We start from the raw sequence: 25,694 nt of genomic DNA on the forward strand, positions 1-25,694 counted from the left end.
GATCTGACAGATGACAGAATTACTAAAACAACCATTTTATTTTCATTAAATAAAAGCAATTTGCTTTCTTTTAATATAGAAGTTTTATTAATACTGGAAAAGGTAGACAGTACCAGAAAAGATAGGCAGTAGTAGCTCCTTTTTCAAGAATAAATATTAGTTAAAAGACTGGTTTGGCTTGACATATTCTGCTGAGAAGGAACATAAGAGTTGAAGTCACTTGTATTAACATTCCCTGCCAGAAATCTCTTCTTACATTCTAATTTAATTTCTCTTAAATTCCAACTTTTATATTTGCACATGGTAACAAGCTATGTATTAGGAACTTTATATGTCTCCAACCTTTCAGAGCTGATTACCAGCATAAATTTCAGTCACACACAAAAAATAACATAATCTTGTCCTGCATTGAAACTCAGCTACCACATTAACAAGAATAAGCATAGTTTTCAGATAGTAGAGAATCATCATGCTATTTAGTCAACTCCACAATCTTTCCAAGCTTCCACTGCTCTTCAAAAGCTCCTCTAATCCAATATCGCAAACTCTTACCTGTTCATAATCTGAATAGAACTGTGCACAGTCTTCAGTAAAAGTCTTCAGAGAGCTAATAAGCTCTCCTCTGAACTTTGGCTGCAAAGCAATGAGCTCATTCTGCACTTCATTTGCTCGGAGCAGCAGCTTTTCCCAAGTATAGTGCAAAGTATCCACCTTCTCTGACTCTTCCTTAGTCACAAGGAGATCATACTTGTTTAATATAGCATAGGATTCCTGTCAGAAGGTTGGATCAAGATAAACAAAACAGTTGCAGATGCTAATTGTACACATTTAAGTGCTAACATTTTAAATACTTAAGAGTACAGAAAAATATTTGCTAGAAAGAAAATTTGTTCTTTTTATTATAGTATTGGCACAATCTGGCAAGACAATACCCAACTTGAAGAAATATAAAAAGAAAAAAAATACCTACCTCTCCTTCACTTCTAACCTTCCCACAGACTCTGTGAAGGCTGGCTTCTTCTCCCAAGTAACTAGCAATAGGACAAGAGGGAATAGCCTCAAGTTGCATCATGGGAGGTTCAGGATGGATATTAGGAAAAATTTCTTCAAAAGAGTGGTCAGGCATAGGAACAGGCTGCCCAGGGTGTGCCTGGAGGTGTTCAGGAAATGTGTGGATGTGGTACTAAGGAACACAGTTTAGAGGGTAATATTGGTGGTAGGTGGATGGTTAACTAGATAATCTTAGAGGTCTTTTCCAACCTTAATGATTTTGTGATTCTATTATTTTGCTTTTTTATCTTTGCTCCAGTGTCCTACATCTCCCCAAAAACAATTTCCAGTTAAAGTACTTCTCAATTTTACAGGTTTTAGTTTTATTTTAATAGGAATATTATTCAGATCCATGTCTTCCATTGTACATCATGACCCAATCTGGATATTTATTACATGATGTAAGCCATGAGAAAACAACTAACCAGAGGCCTGCAAATTAGCAAAGAAAACAAGCATCTGTCCATATGGATACTGAAGCCTCACTTTTTGTTTTCAACAACAAAGCATCAATAAATCATTTCAAAAGTTACAAAAAAGTAATATGTAGCAACAGATTCAAACATTAAAACTGTTCTTCATTCATAGAAACACAGAATCACAGAATGGTTTGAGTTGGATTGGTGCATTAAAAATCATCTAGTTCCAACCCCCTGCCATAGGCACAGACATTTCTCTCTAAGTCAGGTTGATCAAAGCCCTGTCCAAACCACATCAAATGATGGAGCATCCAGAAATTCTACAGACAACCTGTTCCAATGTCTCACCATTGTCATCACTGAAGATTTTTTCCTTATTCCCAATCCAAATGTCTCTTTCAGTTCAAAACCATTGCTCCTTGTCCTGGCATTACAAGACCCAGTAAAAGTAATTCTCATTACTATAAATTTATTTAATGTTCCCTTCACTTATTATGAATTAGTTCAGCAATTGAATTTTGTGGGCTAGCAGTTTCATTTGAATTTTTTTCTGAAAAGAATTATTTCTTTATATGTTTATGTTTAATATGTTTACATTTTTCAGTTTGATCAACTTGCAAACAAATTATCAACATGAAATCAGAACTATCTGCCCACCTCTGTGCGGAAAATGGTTAAACTGTTCCAAAAATCTGACCCATGACTTCTTGTGCCTACAGAATCCAAGAAGCTGTCTGCAGAATTGGAAGTTTAGGAATCCTTGACTACCAAAGCTCATTGCCTAGGCTCATGGTAAGAGCAAACCACGACAGTTCTCAGAACTTCTAAAACGTCAGCTCCCAAGAGATTCCATTAACAATTCCATTGATAGTTCTAGCTGTGGATGTGCTTCTCCTTTTACCTACTAGTCCCCTACTTTGCTCCTTCATGGAACTATGGAGACCTTCACAAGGCTGAGTGATTCACTACTTCTTTGTAATGAAATACAGAAGGGCTCTAAGCTGATTTTTAATTCTTTGCACATAGAACATTTCATAAATTTCCTCAGGTCAGAGAAAATCAGGTGAAGAAACAGCTGTGAGAAATTTGTCTGGGAGCAAGATGTCAGTTTTGCATTTCCAAAGCAGAATTTTGTGTTGATCTACTTTAATTAAAAATAATAATAATAATAATCAACACAAACAATATAAATATGAGTAACCAGGAACTATCACGTGTCTTGGCAAAAAAATTTCCTCTGAATATCTAGTTAATCCTGCATTTTGCCAAACTACAATATTCTACAGAAATAGCAAGTCTGCAACCCAGCATTAACGCACCTGAAATCATGTTTTCAATGTGCGCTAAGTACCAACGCAGAAAACAAATACTGTGCAGAAACATTACCCAGAAATGCAACATTCTTTTTAACTACCTCAATGGGTCCAACTTGAGAGTCTATGGAAATCTGTAATTCTCTGATGTCTTTTAGTGCAGACATGGCTGTTCTTATGTCATCCAGATCCTCAATGCGACGATTTAACTTCCTGTCAGTTTCCTCTATAAAAGTGAAAATTGTTTCCATCTCTGTTCTGTACTTCTTATTGCAATGATGACCCAAAACACTCATCCAGTCTTTGATTTCTGCTCTCAGTGCTAGTTTCAGATCAGCTGAAAACAGTGAACATTTATAGTTATTTCAATATTTTAGATATTTTTTAAGATGTACTTTTAATCTTATTTCAACATGTATTCTTTTCACTCCTTGTTCTGTTTTTGCTTTTTTTTTTTCAGTCTAATTTTCCATGCAAACAGAAGATGAAATTATTTTGACACCTTTGAGTAATTTATAGGATTACCTGCAATTCAGGATTGTTTTCCTCATAACCTTCTCAAAATACATCATCTTTCCAGTAGGAAGCTGGACTCCACATTTCTCTCATTTTGTTGATATAGCATTACATACATTTTTGTCCCAAAAACTACTAATAAATTCATTAATAGTCTTATCAATGTCTAAAACTTTTCAAAAATAAACTTTAAAAAAATCAGGGGCGAATGCAGGGTAGAATCAAAAAGTCTGACTATAGAAGCTGAAGCTGATATTTAATGAAACCGTTATATCCACCAAATGGATACTTTTTTAAAGATTCCATTGCATCAGTGGAACCAAGGACCAAAATGTAGAGAAACTTGAAATCTTGCTGAGTTCCTAAGCACTACATAACATTTTAGCTGGATATAAATTCAACTCTGTTACAGCTAGATGTTCATTCACTGTGCATATTTCACTAGTGCTTCCTCCTTTTTACACAGTATCTCTTTCCATGCTTATCTCTTATACCTGATGGTATTTTCAATCTATAAAATATCAGACTCACCCTATCTCCATCGAGTTTTAATAGCCAAGTTTTACATGTAACAAAAGACATTTGTTTGATACTTCCTCCTAATGAAGAAGCCATTTTGCTCTCTCAGATTTGTCATTCACTGTAAATCAGCTGCATATATTTCTTACATTCCATCATAGTTCCTGTCGTATCCGTTATAGCAATATGAAATGCTTATGTGATATGGAAACTGAGCTAGAGAAAAGTAAAGATGCTGGGCTTCCACAGCAAAAAGGGAATCAGTAACAACATGTATGCATCGCTTAATTAACTGTATTAAATAGACAACTCTCAAAATATATATACTTATTGAAGCCAATGACATAAGAATGAATAAACTCTACTATCCACTCCATAAGTGAACAGAAATGTCCAGGTAGGGGAAGAAACATCAAATGATCCTTGCAATACCCTGCTTAATGTATTTTTGTATGCATTTACATCCAAACAATACAGCCACTCCACATTTCTGCTTCATATCTTTAACCTAGCTCACTCATCCACAACTAAACATCATTTCTCCTCCCAGAAAGTATAATACTCTAGAAAGAAGTGGAAAGTTGAACTTTACCAGTGTACAGTGCAATAGCTCCCACACAGATGTATTCAGGCTCAGAACTGACTTTCATCTCCAAGTCTTTGACAAGTAGAATTTGAGATTCCAATTCAGAGAGTAATGGGTTTCCCATCATGAATTTTTCAATGGTCTTCTCCTTGTCTCTCTGCCATATATGGTGGTAACAACTAAAACTCTCCATAGCTGTAAGAACTTCCTGAAACACATTACAAGTTCACAAAAAGATTAGCAAACCACACATCACACATAATTTCTTAGTGTATTAAGCATTCATTCATAAGAGGAGCAGGTTTACCTCATCCTAGTAAAACAGAAGGCTGCTGGTAAACTTATGCTAAAGTAGGCTCATCAGCAATCATAATCCTTAGCACTGTTTGCTAGCCACAGTCAGTTTGTCTAATCAGTTAAAGTATTTTACAGTAAAGTGATTCTTCAGTCACTAACAACTTCTATATGAATAAAACTGTATTTAACACATTCGTGCAATTACTACCATTTCTATATTAAATATGCAGACCCAACTACAGTTAAGATATATTTCATGGTGTTTTAGTAATTGTAGATATGTTTTCAGACAGACTTAAACATTAAATAATATGCAAAATCTCATGCATCTTTGAACACTGAGAACACGTTACCCAACATTACTTTCAAAGCAGAACTGTAAATTTGCAACACATCTGCCATCCACCACTCTACACTTTCTCATTCATACGCTTAACCAGGGCTTTCAATGCCTATCCTTTTTCCCCCAAAGATATTAAAATCGGTACATTTATATGCTTTAGACAGTAACTTAAATTATCATCCCTATTGTCTTACCTTTTTTGTAGAATTAATAGCAGTGGTGAGTAAAGATACCAGTTTAATAATTTCTTTGTTATTTGAAACACTCTTGAAGTAGTTCTTGCTCTGCACTGATTCAGACAAACTGAGAGATGCTGTATCTGACGCCCCATCTCCAAAGGCAAAGTCAAATACAAAAGCAGGTTTAGTACAAATTGCTACCAGCAAAAATAAAGACTTTTTCAATAAGCATATATTTTAAAATTGTGTTTACTAATCGAAAAGACAACTAGAAATCTAGGAGGCCAATGTATTTACCACACATTCACAAACTTTTCCACTGTTGGTAAATTTGCTTCATCCAGGCTCTTTGTGAAATTTGAAACAAGTTCCTCCCTAATTTTTCAAGTGTAATCTTCCTCTTTTCCACCCAAAACATTTTTCTAACAAAACTAACTCATTTTTGTCTAAACACTCTGGTTAATTGATCATTTTAAATAGAAATTAACATTAAATCCTAGCAGATTATTTTGAAAGGGTTAGGCCTGAAAATAAAAGAATAACAGATATATAATAAAAGATAAGCAGAATGTCCTTTAGCTAGGAAATACCCACAGGATTGAAGTTTTCAGAAATTCATATTGCATCTCAAGCAAGAGAAAATCTTGGTTTTGAAAAACTAATTTAATTCCTCATGCAGTTCAAAGATTACTTACCTACTTCTTAGATATACTAGAGGATGTTACCCTAAAAACATTCTATATACTTTTCAATTACCTGAAGTACAAAGTAGAAAAATTAATTTGGTTTGATTCTAAAAAATCAGATAGGAAAAAAAAAACAGAAACCTAAGACAAAAGTATCATAAATTTGCTTAACTGAATGTCTTTGATAACTTAATTATGTTAAAAAAATGTTAAAAGAATGTTAACACAATTTTAAAGATCATCTTGAGATGCCAAGTCACAAACCACACTGGGAAATCACAAAAGATTTTGTGCAATGGCAGTGACTACAATTGTTTTCCAAATTCACTCAAAATTTCTGCTGTGCCGCCAAAGCTGGCAAACTAACAGTTTCCCACACACTCCAAGTAGAATCCAAAGCAGGACAACTCTGAATTTTACAACAAAATCTCCTTACTCAAATTCCCACAAGAAAATATCTTCATGCCACCTTAATTGCTATACGTAGGAAAAGCTCTGGCATTGTTGCATCCTAGTTCTTCTCCAAGGTGGATTAAAATCTGTGAAGTCTTTATTCCCTTGCTTTTGATGTATTTTAGGTCTAAATCCTTTTACACATACTGTATAAATCACATTTACCTAAAACTCAAATTGAGCGATATCAGAGCTTATCATTACCATGCATGTTTTTCATTCCAATCTCTTTCATTCCATCTTCAGAATCACTGTCTCCACTCTCACACTGCAACATAGCTAATTTTCTCTCTAATAGTTCTTTCTGTGGAAGAAATAAAAGTTCGTTTTCCATTTGCAGTAGTTTTTAAACCTTAATTTTGTATTAAGGACAGTTATAAAGACAAACCTTGGATATTCTCTCCTTACTCCACTGCCCAACTCCTTTCATTACTTTCACAATACTGTCTACAGCTTTGTTAAGCGTTTGCTGTACCTCATCCAAAGAAGGTTTCATGACAATATTAGGGATAGACAGGTTAATGCTAGTCTTAATGATAGGATGAGCACTTGTTTTCTTCTTAGAGGCATCGTGATTTTCTAAATGAAAGAAAATAACAGCAACAAAAAAAGTTGTTCACATTTATTTCAAGACCTCCATCTAGGGTTTATGATTATATAAACCATTTCCTACAGCACAATATTGAGTAATGAGTGTAATTTCTTAAAGAAAAAGTCATGAGTAGTTTACAAGATGTATTGGTTAAGTCCATAGTAGCACAAGCAAAAACTAAGTGCCGTCTTATTTTTGTTCATGAAACTCCTTGTTAACTTGTTCTCTGCAGCTAAGCTCAATTCAACAGAAAACCTTGTTACCTGGCCTGTACTCACAGACAGCATATTAAATTGGGCAAGAAAACTCCACTCTTCATATTGTTTGGTTTATGTTCCATAGAGACCAAAACCAAATGCCCTTATTTTTATTTCTTATAAGTAACAAAAAAATACTTCAAAAGAGTACATCATCATAATCTATAGAAAGATCTGAAAACAGTTAGTAAGAGAAAGACAAAACACTCTCTTGTCTTTTTTTTTATAGTTTTATGTAAAAGTCAAGGTCAAACAGGTAAACTTAAATGTCAAGTCCAGCTCCAAATATACTAACCAGTTCCAGAACATAGGGTCTGTCCTAAAAGAAACTTTATCAAAATGATACTTTTCTGTGTTTACAGGGGAAAAAAATATCCTCTGGAGAAATACTGTGTTATCAACTGTGATTTAACAAGACAGCTCGCTTAGGCTTGTCTTCCCTTCTCTTACTTATCTGGCTCTTTTTATGATATAGTTCTTCAATACTACATTTACATATATCTTTCCATAGGCTAAATAAGCAGGCAAAGTACTGCAATATGGCTACCTGGGAGGCTGATCACGGAAGACGCATGGACACGCTTCCGTATGTTCTCCAGAGTATTTCGAGTGAGTTTCAGAAGGGCATCAACATTACAACCATTGAAGTAAGAAAGTAGTTCATTGGCTTCTTCCTCTAATATTTCTGTATCTTGTCTCTTTTTCTTTGCCGACGGAGAGAGTCCAGCCCATATCTCAATTGAATTGTTGGAGGAAGTCAGGCTTTTTGATCTTCTTTCCTCCTCTGTTGCTAAAACATCATAAATCAAGTTAGTTAAATCTATGTAGGAGAACTGAAGACACAATAAAGCAGCACTTCCATAGGTGTGTGAAACATAGGTAAGTCTTACAGAAGTGCAAATAATACTCATTTGTCATCTGTACCTATATGTGCTGGTCCTTTTATTTCTAACTACCTTCTCTACTCAGTTCAAACTGGAGTAACAATCTTTCTTGCTTTCTCTAGGAAGTCCAGCACTTAATCAAGGCCTGTAAGTAGCTGTTTCCAATTTATCAATATTTGAACATGAAAGTTAGACTGACAACACTGTCCTATTTCGCAGATGATTGTTAGGTGATCCATCATTAGATGATCCATAAAGCAGAAGTCTTTAGACATCATATATTGATGGATACTACAGCCAGCTGAGATACAGCATTCCCCCCTCTACATTCCCAACAATATCGACCACGCACAAGAATAAGCACAGAGGAGCAGTACAATCTTACCTGTGCTTTTTCCCCTTCTTTCACCAGTGGAAACAACTGACTTCTCATCTTTTTTGACCTGTACCTCTGTGTCCAGTAACATGTTAATCAGCTCATTAGCCGCTTCTTCCACCAGTGAGCTTTTAAAATGTAAAGTCTGGGAACCTTTCATACAGAGCTCCTATTTATCAGATCAAAACAAACATATATTCTTATGGTTCCTGGTTTTTATTTCTCCTTCACAATCATAGCATCCTTTATTAGCACAAATTTCAAGGCTTCACATTTGTGAAAAACACAATCAGTGTACAACATTATTTTAAAATCTGTTCTGATTTTTATTTCCTATTTCTATTTAGTTGTTGATTTTTTGTTGTCCCAAATAAAACATCATAAACGTATTATAAAATTGCTGTGACTTGTCTCCTAAATCACACAACTAATCCAGAGTTGCTATTATGAATTAATGTTTACAATACGTAACTGTGTTAAAGGGCTCTCAAAAGCAAGTACTGCTTAATTTTCTTATTTTTCCAAGGTAGGCATGGGAGACATTAACCTTTCATTTGATCATTTCTATTTTGCAATATTTGGCTGTGCCACAGGGAGTATTAGCCAACTGTATTTTCCTTTTACACTCAGATAGGAGATAAAATCCATCCAAGGTTGAATTCATGAATGGAATAAGCACAAAAATTATTAACTGTGTGAAGGGAAAAAAAAAGTGAGATTTAACAAAATTCAGAAATATTTTTTTTGATGGTGCAAATGAAGTGGCATTTCCCAGAATACTTTCACTCTGGTACTTCTGAGCATATTTTGCATATACAAACTCAAGACAGCTTCAGATTTTGAAAGATATTCAGTACACAATCATTTCCATAGTATTTACTCTCCCAGGAAACCAAGTGCACTTATTATGGAGTTATTCTCAAGCATCAGACAGGCAATTCTGTTATGTAAGGGCACTAACAAGCAAAAATGACCAAAAAAATACTATCACAAAAGAAAAGAACTTGAGAGGTATTAAAGCATAGAAGAAATATCATGCAGAAGTTGGCTTGACATTAATAAAGTGAGGAAAGAATGCCTCAGCTCAGATATCATAGCATTTTGTATTTTTGTTCCTATTTAATGTTCCAGTGAAAAAAACAACTGCAGATGTCCTTTATCCATTTTCCCACCAATGCTGCAATTATTATATCTCATTTAGAAAAGGAAAATATGTTAATTTGAAATATTAAACACTTCTTTACGAAAATCTTATCTATAACCTTAGTCTTTTGGAGAAATTCCTCACAGCTCAGTGGTTCATCTTCTGGCAATTTACAGAGCGGCACACTACTCATTTCTTGAAGGACAGCATCAATACGAAATTCAATCAAGTCATTCACTCTATCAAGCAATAACTCCAGTTCAGCTTTTGAGGCAAAGAGAAGATTCAAAACAAGCTTAAAAGTTTGAAATAACAGTTTTGCAGAGCCCTGATTAAATTCATACTCAAACAAGATAACATATTCAATTTCATATTAATTTTACATCTTATCCATTTTATTTCAAACACCTAAACTTACATGGCAAGGTTCACCAGTGGACTCACAACTAGTGTTTTGCACAATATATGCTCATCTAGTATATTCTGTACATATTCTAAAAGACAGTAGGCAAAAATTGCACACAAATATATAAGATTAACTTGAAATATATGCATTTCAAACACAAACGGAAAAAAATAAAGACATCAAAACTCAACTGAGGCATTCCAGGAATACTACTCCTATAGCGTGAATAAATTACCACTTAGAGAACCCAATAGCAACAGAAATTTTTGATAAATAAAATGACCATCCTTCAAAAAATGTTAGAAACCAAATAATAGTTAAAGGACACCAATAACTAGAATTTTCAGTTTTATACCAATTCGCTTTCAATGCTGAAATTGAAATAACAGCAAGGTGCCTCTTCCAGACTCAAACGACTTATGTTTTTCAAAATTAAATTGAGTGTAATGTCAGGCTAGCATCTGAAATGCATTTTAATTTGCCATTTCAACTAAAGAAAACTTCCGCTATGACCTACATCATTTTAAAAAACAATCTAAGTTGATGTAATAATAGAGATTAAGCAAAAGGAATTTAGCAGCTTCAGAAACAATACATATCAGTGCAATCTTACTAACAGAATAAAAGCTCATCTGTTTTCTAAAGCATGCACATCTTTTGGGGAAACAACATCAGTGTTAAAGAGACTCATTTAAAAAAAAGAAAATGTAATAGGAAAAGCTATTGAGCAGTAACAGTGCCAACTCAGGGAAGATATTATTTCTTGAGAATTTTTATTGAAGAAACACAAGGATAGACTACAAAAAGTCTGAAACCTTGATATTATTAAAAAAAAAAGAGGTATCTTTCTCTGATGTAAGAATATACAGGAACTTCTGCATCCTACCTTATGCTTGGTTAAACCCTACTGCCATCTCATTCACATTAGTAAAAAATTTCAAACAGATGTCAGAAAATAAAAAAATAAAGATTTTTTTTTAGAAGCAGAGTTTACATGAAGTAAAGGAGACAGGTGAATATTCTAATTACAATTAAGCAAAAATCATATAAATGGCAGTAGGCTTAATAATGAAATTTGCATTTGTACAGAAACAAGCAGAAATTACTGAAAGAGGCAAATGACTTACCTAGCTTGCTAAAAATTGTATCAATATATTTCTCAATATTCAATGATGTCCAGGTCAGTAACATCAGACCTGGCTGGATAGCATCATCTATATTTGCTAACCAAGGGATCATCAATTGTTCAACAGGGTGTTTTATTTTTAGTTTAATTCTTTTATACTCTGCTAGCATCATCTGAAACAAACAGAGGATTAAAGCATTTTAATACACAGTGTTCTAAACCTCTTCAAATACATACATTCATCGTGACTTAAGACATAAAATTATTCCACATTACTGAAATTAGTGAGAAATAATAAAATTCTTCGGATTTTTTCCATTATTTTTGGCACAAGTTCAAGGTTTGCTGCTTTTTACAATAGTGGAATTACTAATTCATAGGGAAATTCACCTTTTCTGATATAAAGAAGGATTTTTTTGTAAATATCTTACTCCCTAAGTGGACGTTGCCAGAGAAAAAAAATCCCAAGGAAAAAGTCATCTAAGTTAACTTTTCAGCGGTTTTATTAGAGCTGTCTTAAAAGAGCTTCAATATGGTGTTTAGTTTTAAAGGCCTCTTTAACCCACTGATCTATTTTCACATTTTGGAAGAAAATACCCTTGTAATAGCTTTATGATGTAACATGACACTTTTATCTCATTTCAGAATCAAGTAGCCCTTTGAAACTCTATTTTTCCAGACATGCTTTATCTTTGAATCTTTGTCTTCACTCATCTAGAACTTTGTCTGTTCACAGGGAGACAAAATGACCCAAAAGAATTATAGAATGAGAGAAGAGGAAGCTTTAGCTGCTCTATTTTAATCTCCTCTACAGACATTTATGTCTAACACTGATGCAGGAACTACGTTGTTACACGATGTCTGCCGGATCTTTTGAACTTTTTTAAAGCACGCCATCTGCTAACTATTCTCTTAAAACCAAGTGTATTGTTTGACTTGGAGTCAACGATAATTGACTCCATTGTTGGATGAGAGATAAACTGATTATCATTTAGAAAGCTAGCAATGGAGTGAGGCATCTTGTAAGTTCCTTTCCCTCCCCCTCTTCACCTCTTTCCCAAATTCTGCAGTACTTTCCTAAACCTGTGCAACTTTTAAGCAACTTCACAGAACATGCAAAGCCTGGAAATTCATTTTAAAAATGTCTTAAGAAAGAAAAGAAAAAAAACCCAACTTGTCAATATTGTCTTAATATTGATCTTTTTTTAACTCTCATGTGTATAGAGCCAAGTTATTTTAACATATGCCATACATACATAAAACAACTAAAATGAACCCACCTGCAAATTGTGGACAATATTCTTATACCAGTCTCTCTTCTGTTGAATAGCACTTGCAAATGGTGGGATATCAAGGCACATGTGAGCCATGCAATCTGTTTCTCTAATTAAAGTTAATATTTGAGGGTCAAAATTCACAAATAACTCTCCTGTTTCTGGAGATTTTACCAAGAGAGCTGTCTGAAGTCTTGTTTTAGTTAATTCAATCTGCAGGAAACAAAGTCATCAATCCTGATAAGACAAGCTAATACAACAAAACACTTTGATTTGGAGGTAAATATCAATTTGGTACAAAGAGATAATAAAATCAGGTATTGCTGACAATCAAGATTGATATGGCGAATCAAAAATAAAACTGTTGATGCAATCTGTATGCACTCAAAAACCTAACAGTGAAATGAACTTTCATCATCTGACAGACATTTTTTCTGTTGGGTTCCTGGATACCCTAAGTCCCATTCCATAAGGAAACATTAGATTCAAAACCATAGAGATTTTGACTTCAGTTCTCCTAAGTCTCATTTTCATAAAACTTAATGCACATTTTGAAAGCTGCGCACCTCCTTGATGAATTGAACTTAGACTTGGATAATTTCTTTAGACTTCTTTTATAACTGATACCTGGTTTCTCCTTTAGCTTCTTTTCCATTGTCTAACAGTTATATAACTCTGCAATCTTAACAGCTTTATAATCCCTAATTATATCAAACTTTCTGGCAATTTGTGACCAAAAAAAAAAAAGATTAAAATTCACATTTGTCATAATTCTTTTATTCTTAAAAGGGAAATCTAGTCACACTATAGATTTAGCTGTTTCATTTGAATACAACAATATCATTTGTTCTCCAGGTAACTAGAGGGGAGAAGATTCTTAAGAAGATCACTCATGGAAAATTTGGCTGACATCAGTCATTTCTTCCTGTTATGCCTGTTTTCAAGTTGTCCTTTTGCTGACATAACTTCAGCTCATTGTTCACTTCTCAAATGTCATGCATCACTTTACTTTTAGTTGGAGATTGTTTTAAAGTAACAGTTTCACAACCCATTGCTTTTTTCCATGCACTTCATCCTTCTTTTTGTAATTCCCTGAAACTTTGCATCCTCTTTCCATGTCTAAAATACAGTGGACAATACTCCTTGCTTCAACAGTTTCATATGTTACAATGCAATTTTACACAATTTTCAAGTTAACATCAAATGTTGTAAACAAAGTTGTCACGTTCTACCCACTGACAGCCAGTTACTCTGTACAACTGCCTCAAATGGCAACTGACTTTTTTCTCAAAATGTTCATCACCAGATCTTACTCAATTCTTCTCTGGGCTTTGGAAACTCATTAATCTTACTTTCACTTTCTTCCTCTCCCATTTACGTTTGTAAACGTGGGGCTTTTTTTTTAGGCAGTTCTCATTACTAAGATGTTACTCACTGTTAACAAAAATCAGGGGTATGTTAAATGCAAGAATCTTACACTGTCATAGTACTATAGTAAATTTCACATCTTCTATTAGTTTAATATGTCCGAGTAGAATTATGCATAGTATGAAAATTATGGCTTTAAAACTTCTGCAGTAAAAAGAAGCAGATAAACAAAATGGTTGGTATTCACAAAAGGTTAAAAAATAAAAAAAAAAGAAAAAGAAAGAGCCACTAAACCTATCTATTTCCACTGAATAGAAGGATAAAAATTAGTATGCCACAGCCCCATTTCTACTGCATTTGTATTCTACGTATGACACTTGCCCATCTCACATTTTATTTTTGTTCAGGAGCAGAGCATGAGCTCCACCTTGTGTTCTCTGATATTTATGTCTACATCAGTCTGTACTTCAAAGCCTCAAAAAGAGACTACTGAGTAGGCAAGCACTATTTCAGGAGAAAGCCCCATGCTTTTTTTTTTGCATGTATTAGATTGGACAAGAGACAGCAGAAGCTTCTGGCCTCAGATCTTCTTGTCTAAGACTAATTTTGAGAAAACTGATATTTATCAGCCTCAGAGTTCTTCATATTTTACATAAGATGGAGTTGAGCTCCAAGAACAAGTAGCTGCATTGATAACTGAGCCAGAACCTTCAAGAGAGTTTTTAGGAGATTTTGACTCCTTTCTTTTGATATTTAAGAGTCTGAGGCCAATTTTTCTACAGTGTGATTTTGCCAAGGCAACAGAGAAACTGCAGGAGAAAAACGTGTGTATAGCACAGTAGAAACTTGCAGAAATTTCAAAGCTAGAAAGTAGTGTCTGAAGAAGCCACCTGATAATATGAAGGCAGTCAGAGGTTCTACATACAAAAACCAAGAAATCGAATTGGTCAAATGAGATTTAGAAGTTAAGGCAAACCGTGTTTTCTGAAGAATATTATACTACAGTGTTCTACTTGAACAGATGTTTGATAGGAAGTAAATTGGTACAAAATACATTTGCATACTTAATATCTTATTAATTCTATGAGATGCTCTATTAGTTGAGACTGGATGCTTTTTATACACATGCCCACACTGAGGGCAAATGTGGATTATCACTTTAAAACATAAGAATCATACTTTTAAAGCCAGCTAAGCATACTTGACTATTAACCAGAGATTTCTTCGAACTGCTGCTACCCAGTGTTTTAGTGATGCCTAGCACAATCAGAATCCAGTCTGGTCTGCAAACCTAGATTGTACTGATCTACCATCAACAAAAACCTAGCATATTTTTAAAGAGAAATATTTTAATCAAGATCAGCTATTTTACCTGCTGAAGCCATCCCCTGTGATAGATCACCTCAAATTCCATAAGAACTCTTGCTACTTTGTTGTAGTTGTGGATTATGCGCTTGCCATCCGGCGTTTGCAGAACAGCTGGCTGCTGCTGGAAAGAATCCATGGGCTGCTGGATCCTATGGAATAGGTGGCGTGCCCACAAGATCTTACCAGCTATTGGAGGCAGATTACGAGCCAGTGGAGGATCCTGCTTCTGCTTACTGTAGAGTTTACAGACTGCTTCTATGTCATATCCATAGTTTTGAAGGATTTTCTGATACTTTTCATTAATGCCAAGATTAGGGATTTGTAATCTGATTAGAAAAATAATAATTAGAACAATCACTGAAAAAATCAGAAATTCTTCTCATGTGTTGTTGGAACTTTTTCCCAGACAACCTTGCATTCATTTGAAAATAACTACTTTAGTAGCAGATTTTCCACTAAAGCTTGAACAAATACTGTCACAACTTGATTTCAAGCAACCAAGATTTAGGCCAGATGATAGAAGTTCCCAAGTAAGCCTACACATTTTCCATTTTGCCACTGTTTTCAAACACTGAACTAAAATTATGTGCAAACTGTAACCAATCTGCCACTAGCTGTCTATTCTACTAAGCAGAATATTGTTAAAAAAAAAAATTGGTGCAAGAAAAATTGAGACTGCTTTGAAATAATCTGAATTTATCAAGACAAATTTTAACATTTCCTAATATAAGCATTCTAACAGATTAGTTTCGTTATTCAAGAAGAAAACTAAGGTAAATATGCTAACAGAACAAAGTTTTCCCATACATATGATAGTTTTAAAACATGAAGTCCATTCATTACATTTCTGATAAATAAAAATATATGGTTTTTTTTTTTTTATTAATCTACATAACTGAACAGACATCCCTTACCAGAGCTGAGCAGTTGATGGAGTGGAGATTAAATTGATTTTGCTTTGTATTTAAGGAGATACCTGTTCTATTTCCTGCTTTCTCACCATTCTCAAAGTATCATTTCCATTTTCTGGCAGAATTCCAACAAAGTAAATAGGACATAGTACCTTTCAAATTTCTTCAACATACACAGCGCTCTTTCAGTGTTCATAATATTTTCAAAGGTGTTGTCCATAAAAGTCTTTAACTGATCCTGAAGGAGAGCAAATAATTCTATAGTAGACATAAGGCACGTACCTCAAATATACCAGGTGTGATTTTACATGATTTATAATGTATTATATTGGAACAAAGTTTAAGTGAAAGTTACTCAGTGAGTATCAGTTTTCACTCTTTCCCATCCATTTCAAACAAAATACAGTCAACTTTCAAGGCATTTCCTTCCACTGTTCCCTCTGTAGCTATGCAACCAGAAAAGGCTTTTGAACCATCAAAGGTTCCACCATACTGGAACCCTAAAAGAATGCTGGCTTAACTCTTGGGCAGACAAAGCCAGTGAAGTGTTTCATTTAAATTTGCACTTAAACCCCTACACATTTCTTCTATCACTTTGTGAAATCAGAACAAAGGGAAAGTTAATTGTCTAAGCCATTTGTACTGTGTATTTCCATTCAACCAACTAAATCAAGCATTTTTATGTCAGTCTTCCCACTATTACATTCAAATAGAATAACAAGAAACCCTTGCCTATTCCCTGGTTAAATGCTGGATAATAACCAGCATTCAAGTTATTTCTCAATTTCAGAATAGAAATCTTCAGATTTCCATAATTTTTCTGTGGTAACTCAGAGGTACTATTTTTTTCAGGAATTGTTAGTAAATTCAATTTTTTGATTGATAAAACCTACATGTAGATCATTTATCTCTTTGCAAAACTCTTCATAGTCTCGGTCAAAATCAGCCTTCCGTTGATCCAAGAAATTGTAATCCTTTTTCTTCATGATGTCAACAATATTCTAAATAGTTTTACAGAAAAACAGAATTATCACCATAAAATTGTCCCAAGAAACACATTAAAATATTTATGAATTTTTATGAGTTGTGCATACTTACATTTTAACTTAGTCATTAGTTATCTTTATTTGATGAGCAATATAAGCAAAAGACATAAATGACATACTTGCAGGAAACAATCTAGAGCAATGGCCATATGAATTCTAGTTTTTTTTTAATTTACTTTTGCTTTAAGTCAATTAGAATTGGCAGGATATTCAGACTTCCACTCCATAAAAGGCATTTGTTACCCACTGCTTCCCATTAAACATTTTCTCATGCAGGAGATCATTAGATTTATTTCAAAATTAACAGTTTATTTTCATAATAGTATTTTCCATGTCTCTAACTCATTTAATAGAAAAACAGACTATTTAAAAATCACAGTAAGATGCAGCATGCTAATAGCCCATGTCTTATCATTCCTTCCTTCACATAGCTGCTGTTCGCTCTAATGAAAGCACATCTTAATCAGCATCTCCCATGAGCTGTACACACATTTAAAGATTTCTGATAATGAATCACTGCTCAGGTTGCTAGTAGTTTACTAGCAACTATAAAGTTCAACACATGTTCAGCACAGCAGACTTCTACCACTTTACCATAAGCCAACTGAGCCTCAATTTTATTACTTTGCTGTAAAGAAATATCCCAGGAAAAAAATTAAAAAAAAAAAAGAAAAAAAAAAAAAGGGTAATAAGATAAGTAACTTAAAAAGAAAAAGCCTAAATTTGGATAACTTTCCAGAGCAAACAAGCTATATCATTTCTTCCCCTCCCTCACCCTAAAAATCTATGACTTAACACTTTGTTTCTTTCATGAAACACAAAGCTATTGGCAATGCTCTAGATGAGTAGAATTTTACATAAATTTAATGATCTGCTTTGCTGAAATAAAGCTATTTCTTTAATGAAATGGAGTAAATCTGAGAATCCAAGTTGTTTTTCTTTCTGTTTGTTAAAAATAACTTATTTCAAGAAATCAAAATTTGTTTGCAGAAATGCATCATTGAAACTGGACTGGCTGTGATTTCACTTCAAGCTGTAAGGAAAATCTGACTGCAGCAACAGCCTCCAGAGTAACAGAACTGGCCTCTATGGCAGGCAATGACCAGGTGCCCCATGAGCAATGGGCCAGAGATGAAGTGGTCACAGTACACTTTCATAGCCAACAAAACACTGTTAAAGAGAAAAATGTTGTATATCTCACTTTTTTGTCTGATCATAACACAAAACTAGGGCACCAATTACTCTTCTTATAAATTCTTCCTATTTCATTGATTTTTCAATCAACTTTGATTTTAAAACAGCTCCTTCACAGGGCCACCTGCCCTTTTTCACATCCCAGTAATATTGTAATTCACATTACAATATTAACTATTTCCTAGCAATTTTAGCACTGCTTGCAGAATTATTTTCTCTCTTGATAAATGCTGATTTTCAAAATTATTTAACGTTTCAATTTCAAGTCAGATTGACATGATATCCAAAAGTTACTATGTACCTCATATTTTGTGATCATTTCTTCCAAACCTTCTATCTTAGACTCTTGTAGAACTGAGTAGGTTTTCATAGTATTGAAAATATCTATTATCTTTACCAGACGTCGGTTAAAGGTTTCAAATTTTCCAAAGATATACACCTCACTGAAATCAAACTGTCTTTCAGCTGAATTTTGCTCCAGAGTTTTCTTCATGTTACGAAAGCAATTTTGATACTCCTAAAAATGAAGAAGTTCAAAGAAGAATTTCAAGCATGTAAAAAACAACATTGCTAACAGGTAGAATAAAATTTATGCAGACAGATATGATCTCCTCTAATTCAACAGTAAGTAGAATTTTGATCAGTAAACAAACATTGCAACAGTACTATTTTGGGGTCACACATTTCATCAAATGAATAAACTGCATAGATGTATTTGTGCACTCCATCCTTAGTCAGTGTGGTATTTTCTTCCCTTCCTTTTAAAACAGGACATGGATCTACTGACCATCTAACATGATAAACCAGATTTCAGTTTTCAGAGACTGAAAATAATGATTATGTATTCAGCACTTTTACTAAGTAAATGTATTTCCAACATCACTTTTCAGAATAAATCCCTTCTGAAGCTGAAACGCTATTCCACTGCAACTTAAATTTTCCATTCTGCTTCATTAGCTGAGCACAAACTTAACTCCAAACCTGTTAAAATTAAATTATTCTCAAATTAAATAGGCAACAAACTTGCTGGAAATGGTTCTTTCAAGAGTAGTACTTCAAATACAAGCTCCATTATTTTCTATCAAATATACGTATCAATAATCACAACTGACAGGTATTAATACAAAGGACTCAGATTTTTATTGATTTTATGAAAGCTTTTGGACTTGGTAATTATCAAAACCTAATCCCTCAACATATTTTAATCCCCAGATGAAAAATCTGTTACATATTAATAGAAATATACACGTTTACAGTTTGTTCTGATGGTAAGAAGTCATAAATTTATATTAATTTTTTCAATAACTATGAAAGACCTGTTGCTTCAGAAAGGTGTTGGGATAAAATTCTGTATTTATAAATGCATGTTATTATCAAGAAATGAAAAAGTAATAACAGAGAAAACCTGTTGTGAGCCTTCTGATACCTATAGGGAGGTTATTGAAAAGACAAAGCTAGTCTCTTTCCAGTAGAGTACAGACAGTGGCCATGAGACAGTGTGCAAACTGAAGCAGAAGAGGTGTTCTGACTGGTTGTTAAGGAGAAAATCCTTCACTCAAAGGAGAGTCAAGCAGTGGAAGATGTTGCCCAGAAAGGCTATGCAGAATCCAGCCTTGGAAAATTTCAAAGGCAGGACTGAAGAAAGTCCTAGACTACCACATTTGAACTCATACTTGCCTCTGCCTTGGCTTAGAGTAAGAGATCAGATTAGAAAACTGCTGAGGACCCTTTCAACCTGAATTAGCTAAATTCTAAAGGGTAAAAAAAAAATCCCCAAATGATCATGGAATTGTTTTTAAAAAAAAGTGTAGCCTATATTCCCAATAAGTCTAGTCAACGCAAACAGCCAGATTTTTGTTTGTTACATCATCCTTTCTAAAGCCTGTTGATTTGTCTTCAGAAAACATTTAGCACAGCGAGGCTCTCTATTTTCATTTCTATTACATATATGAGAATAAGCTTTCTAGAGAAACTCAGATATAAAAAAACAAGTAGACATCATTTAAGAAGCATAGTTAAGTTAGCTTAAGTATGGAAATCTGTGTTTCCAGAAAATAATCAGATACTGGACTAACTTTTCCATTAGCTCTAACAAAAACAACCCAGTGTCAAAGGACATTTTTCAGTTGCTTCATTTTCCTTCATGATAACATTCCTTACTTGTATAAAATTAACAGTTTTGCTAATCATGCACACTTAGATCTCAGTCAATATTCTGCTTTTCTCCTGCCCTACCTACCTGTTTAAGCCGAATGGCTGCACGTAGTTTTTCCATAACTCTGTCTGGAGGCTGATTCCAGATGGTGGCAGTATCATTGTTAGTGATATAAGATTTACATGCTGTGATCATCTGAGTGGTGACCTAAAAGCAGTTTTAACCTTGTGAAAAATCACTTCAAGACAAAGCACTTCTTACCCTCTTCTTACCCTTCTTTCAGTCTCATTCCACACCTCTTACTCCACTGGCCTAAGACCTGCAAATTAGCAACGCCAAACACCATCAACACAAACCACATGCCTTCCTTGCAGGGTTCAGCCTGTAGATTACTGCGCTTCCATAGTGTCACTGGTTAGCTACATGCATCCATCCTAAACCTGAACACCTTGTAACAACCTTAAAATGGCATTGAGAGTAAAACTTTTCAAGATTTTGACATTTCTGAAACAAAAGATAAACCAAGGGTCCATGGGACCATGAAAATAACAAGTTGTCTCTCCAACTCTAGTTTATTCTGCAAGCAATCTAAAGAAGGTGGGAATATAAAGGTTATGTTAACATAAGCACTTTTGCAAAGCATTGTTTGTTGTAGGAAAAATCATTTTAATAAAAAAGTTCCTCAAATCTACTCATGTCAGGGTTGATACTAGCCCTGATATTCAAGTAGCATGAGATGATTCTTACAATTCCATATTATTCCTAGTGAAATAAGTTCTAACTTCAAAGAAAATTTATCATTATTCCCAAATCTCTCTACATTCAAAAAATAGCATTATACTGACCAATAGAAGAGCTCTTTAATCGCTTTTTCCTTTTGTATTCTCTCTCTCATTCAACCAACAACAACAACAACAAAAAAAAAGTGACAATTTTCACACTGTCTGCACCTACCTTCACAAACAATGAGGAAATCTTTTCAGAGGTATTGTAATACAGTGAGACACTCTGAATCATTTTAATTGCATTTATAAGTCCTGGAATGGCATCCACCATGGACACCTGCAAAGACACACACAGTATTTGAACTTAGCAAAATATTTCTGTTACCATACATTAGCTCAGCATCTATTTAGAGAGTCCAGGATAGTTATAAACACAGTATTTCTAATGTGTCTGACTCTTGTTTCTCTGGGCTTCTCCTGCAGTGAATCCTGTCCTACCCTCACCTCCTCTACAAGTCCAATTTGGGGAAAATAATTTTGACGTCAGCTTGGCTAGAAGAACTCCAGCCAGTGAGATAAACATGATAGTGACAAGGGCCTATTTCAAATTTGCAACATTGCATTAAGCCTCACGGCCTCTCAACGACTGAACAATTTCCTTACAGTACTGGTATTTATAACAAAATCTGCAATGGGGAGGACAGTGGAGATAAAATTCAACAGGCCCTGCTCAGTGCCAGTAGTAAGCATGTCTACTTGTGCTTTGTTCTGTATCTTTAACACACCAATCTTTCATTAGTGAACCTCCAATGCTGGACTCGGAATCACCAATGCAAAATAGTTTTATCATTATGCCACAATGGGAAATAAACGGACTGCACTGTGAGTCTGTACCAATAAGCCATAAACTGCCCTATAAATGTTAGCCTAAGCATAACCTGTACACCAACACAAAGAGAAAAACATAACCATCATCTTCTACAAAGTGTTTTGTTGTTTGTTTGTTTTTTTTAATTGTCAAATATTTCACTTGATCCCATAGCACAGAATCCAGTTTCATCATTAGACTGAAATCTTTTATAATCATTTCAGCCAACTTTCAGCATATCTGAACAGTCTCAAACTGAATATGCATAACTAAACTGCTAACTATGCAATTTATAGACTGATTCTATAAATGACAGACTGTTCATTTCAGTTGGCTCCAGAGATTAATGATGAGATTGTAAATGTTTTGCTTACAGGGTCCATGTTGTACAATGGGTCACAATGTTTTTCCAGGGAATAGAGATATCTCACATTATCTTTAGCTTCATTTACTGCATCTGTGATGCGAATGTCCAGCACTCTCCAATTCTAAGAACAGAAAGTTTGAAGAATAATAATTTTAAATAACATATTTCAAATACTATTTTGACCATGAAATTTTGAGATTATCCTTTTTCGTCAATAACCTTTAAATTAGTTCAAAAGCACAGATCTTGCACTTTAGACAAAGGGGATTTCCAGTCGTTTGCAAGAAATTAAACTAGATTTATACTTTGTATATTTAAAGTGAGGAATATGTAAGACAGAGGAAAACAAAAGTCAAAGATACTTCAGTATTTTGTTCACCAGCAATATTATATACATTACCAAATTGAAGTAGGTTACACAGAAAATTTCTAGTCTTTACATCTGTCATAATTCAAAACAGAAACCTTCAGCAGCTTGGATTTAGCAGCAGTGAGCACCCCAAGCACTGCTTTCACATCTGGGCTCTTCAGCTGGTCCATAAGGTAGTTGAATTTAGACAATCTTTTTTTCCAGTAATCAAGCTCTGCTCGTGGTCCAAGGTTGTCAGCTTCCTTCCTCAACTGGTCATTTTCTGCAAGAATCTTTTATCATACAGTATTATTAGTGATTGACACTAATACTTTTATCTGTATGGATAGTGTGGCTTAATTCATGATTTAATTCCCAGTATTAACTCCTGTGATAAATCACCTAGCCTAGCCACCACCTAATATACTCAGGCCTTTATTTTACCTTTTTTTTACCTTTAATTTTGTCTAGCCTTCTTTTGTTTTGAGTTTTGAGTTTGAGTTTTGAGTTTCAAGTATTTCAAGAATGCTGGTACAGAAATTTTCTGCAAATAATCTACAAAGCTGGTTTCATAGTATGATTTTGACCATTAAATCTACTAGGAATTAAAAACCTATTTCTTGGCTAAGGTGAATCCTTCTAGTAGTCCATTTGTTCCAAGAGTATATTACAAAGTAGAGAGGAACCTCAGTAACCATAATATAACCACAGTCAGAATATTTTCTCTAATGCAGTATGGACAGATGGAAATTACAGTAAATGCTGAAGTATTAATAGGAAGGAGCATAATTACTGTGATCCTTATCTAGTGGGTACCACTATCATTACTCTGCTTTTCTACTTTTCTCCACCATCAACTGTTTCCCATTTCCAGAGAGATGGCATTGGTTTAAAAGGACCTTTAGTTTGACTCAGTAATAGTAGTTCTTACAATAATTTGTTTGTAAAAATGATGAAGCTACAGTCGTAAGAGGAAATGCAAATTCAAGTCCCTTTGAAAACAAGACAACATGAGAACATATATATTATATATTAACATATATATATTAATAAGTTATTATAAGCTTAAGTATAAATAAGGCTCTGCTTGCACATATCTCTCATTGTAGAAAAGGCTTTCCTTTCCCCAAAAAAGCAGAAAATAACTAGGACTTTTATATATGCATATACAAATAACTCTAACTTCTACTTATTAATTTTATCAGCACTTGTAAAAAGTACACTGACCTTACAGTATTTTAAACCATGTGAAGAGGTTTCATCAATGCATGGATGAAGCAATTAGTAATAACAGGGAACTAAGCCTCCAAATAAAACTGTACTTTCCATATAAAAATGGATGGAAAAAGCTCTTTGTAATATTATGATTTAGAAAAGAAAGCACACAAAACACACCAAAAATAACTTAAGATAAAGGTATCAATCACATTTATCTTTATAGAAAGGTAGATAGCTATATGCCAAAAGGATTAACTTCAACATCTGCTAATATGCATATCAGTCATATTTCACCTCTGTCCAGTGTATTATTTACCTGCTGAATCTGTTTGGTCCATCCTTTCATGCAGACTTCTATTCTCTCAAGATCTTCTGTGCTGTTAGCAACCATCAGATAATCTGCAGGTCCTTTCAGATTCTTCAGATCATAAGTTTCACATTTCTTCAGACTGATCTACAACACAAGTTAAGGAACTCCAAAATGCTGAAATATTTGTGACAAATAATCCAGGAACTTTGCACAAAGACTGATTTTCTTACTTGGGGTATCTTGTTTCATCTTCCCACTTCAATTTAAAGCAAACTGTTTTGAGCCTAGAACTGAACTCCAGAATCTGAACAACTCACCAACCCAGCAGCTGTGCTTCCTTGTCATTTCCTTCAAAAAGACTTAACAGTTGAAGTAACTGTTTGTTTTATGTTAATTGTCTTGGTATAAGAAAGGCCACCAAAGAACTGAATAGCTCAAAGGAACTGGCACCAGAATGAAAAAAAAACCAGAAGCAGCTGCAGAATTGTTAAAACCATAAACTTTCACAGATGCTAAAGCCACAGATCCACGTATATCAAGTTGTTGATGACAACAAGCAATATTTAGAAACACTGTTTCTTTTCACCAGCTTAACAAAAGCAATTTTACAAGTATTCTACAAAAACAGTAAATTTAAGAACTACAGACCAAGACATTCCACAGCTAGCTTGTTTCCCAGCTGCTGCTTGAATATATTACCTTCTCCAGCAGACTTTGCTGAGTTCCTGAGAGCACACTAACAAACGATTCAATGGAAGTGAGGAACTCTTTCTTAATATTGTCATTTTGTTGATGTTCACCAAGTCCAACCCAGCCATAATCCGTAATTCGTAAGGCTGGAATGAAGATTTCTAATATCAGCTGCTCAACACTTTTTAGTAAGCCATCTCGGCCTACATCCATCATATTAAAATTTACTTCCTGTAAAAGACATAAAATAAATATTAAAATGGAAAACAACATTTTGTTTTTTTTTCCCAGTCCTACAGCCTAAGCATCTCAAAAATTACAAGTATGTGTGAGTGCACTACTATTTCATGCAATAACAAGAATTCTTCTTAGCACGGCCTGTGAGATTTGCAGAGGGTCACAGTTTGTCATAAAAACTTCCAAAATATAATTTTATAAGAGACCTCTCTCACCAATAAAAAGTTGTTTGTGTATAACTTATTTATACACTCATAAAAATAAAAGCATTTTTGTTTGCTTAATGTAGAATCCAGTACTGCTTTAAAAACTTGATACTTAGGTGACCAGTTACTTTTCATCATCTTGCACGATCACAAATTGTCATAGCGTTATTTCATCACAATGATATACTTCAAATTGCTGCCACTGCACAATGTCAGCTTTCCCATTCCCCTCCATTTTGCCCTGCATTTCATGTAGCCAAAC

General features: G+C 34.2%; 1 protein-coding gene across 1 annotated transcript in view; it reads right to left on the reverse strand.

Annotated features, from left to right (window-relative positions):
* DNAH5 (dynein axonemal heavy chain 5) overlaps positions 1–25,694 on the reverse strand; it is a 121,215-nt gene that overhangs the window by 79,177 nt on the left and 16,344 nt on the right. Inside the window, exons 6-26 of the mRNA XM_048939792.1 lie at positions 24,999–25,220; positions 24,306–24,443; positions 22,888–23,064; positions 22,430–22,543; positions 21,417–21,524; positions 20,547–20,669; positions 18,609–18,824; positions 16,961–17,068; positions 16,220–16,305; positions 15,161–15,482; positions 12,427–12,633; positions 11,148–11,319; positions 9,733–9,878; positions 8,480–8,639; positions 7,758–8,000; positions 6,750–6,940; positions 6,566–6,665; positions 5,238–5,374; positions 4,410–4,611; positions 2,884–3,119; positions 553–771 (exon numbers count right to left, since the gene is read on the reverse strand). Coding sequence (XP_048795749.1) covers positions 553–771; positions 2,884–3,119; positions 4,410–4,611; positions 5,238–5,374; positions 6,566–6,665; positions 6,750–6,940; positions 7,758–8,000; positions 8,480–8,639; positions 9,733–9,878; positions 11,148–11,319; positions 12,427–12,633; positions 15,161–15,482; positions 16,220–16,305; positions 16,961–17,068; positions 18,609–18,824; positions 20,547–20,669; positions 21,417–21,524; positions 22,430–22,543; positions 22,888–23,064; positions 24,306–24,443; positions 24,999–25,220 — 3,627 coding nt within the window. The remainder of the gene's footprint in view (positions 1–552; positions 772–2,883; positions 3,120–4,409; positions 4,612–5,237; positions 5,375–6,565; positions 6,666–6,749; positions 6,941–7,757; positions 8,001–8,479; positions 8,640–9,732; positions 9,879–11,147; positions 11,320–12,426; positions 12,634–15,160; positions 15,483–16,219; positions 16,306–16,960; positions 17,069–18,608; positions 18,825–20,546; positions 20,670–21,416; positions 21,525–22,429; positions 22,544–22,887; positions 23,065–24,305; positions 24,444–24,998; positions 25,221–25,694) is intronic.

This window comes from Lagopus muta, chromosome 3, assembly GCF_023343835.1.
Source record: "Lagopus muta isolate bLagMut1 chromosome 3, bLagMut1 primary, whole genome shotgun sequence".
Lineage (NCBI taxonomy): Eukaryota > Metazoa > Chordata > Aves > Galliformes > Phasianidae > Lagopus > Lagopus muta.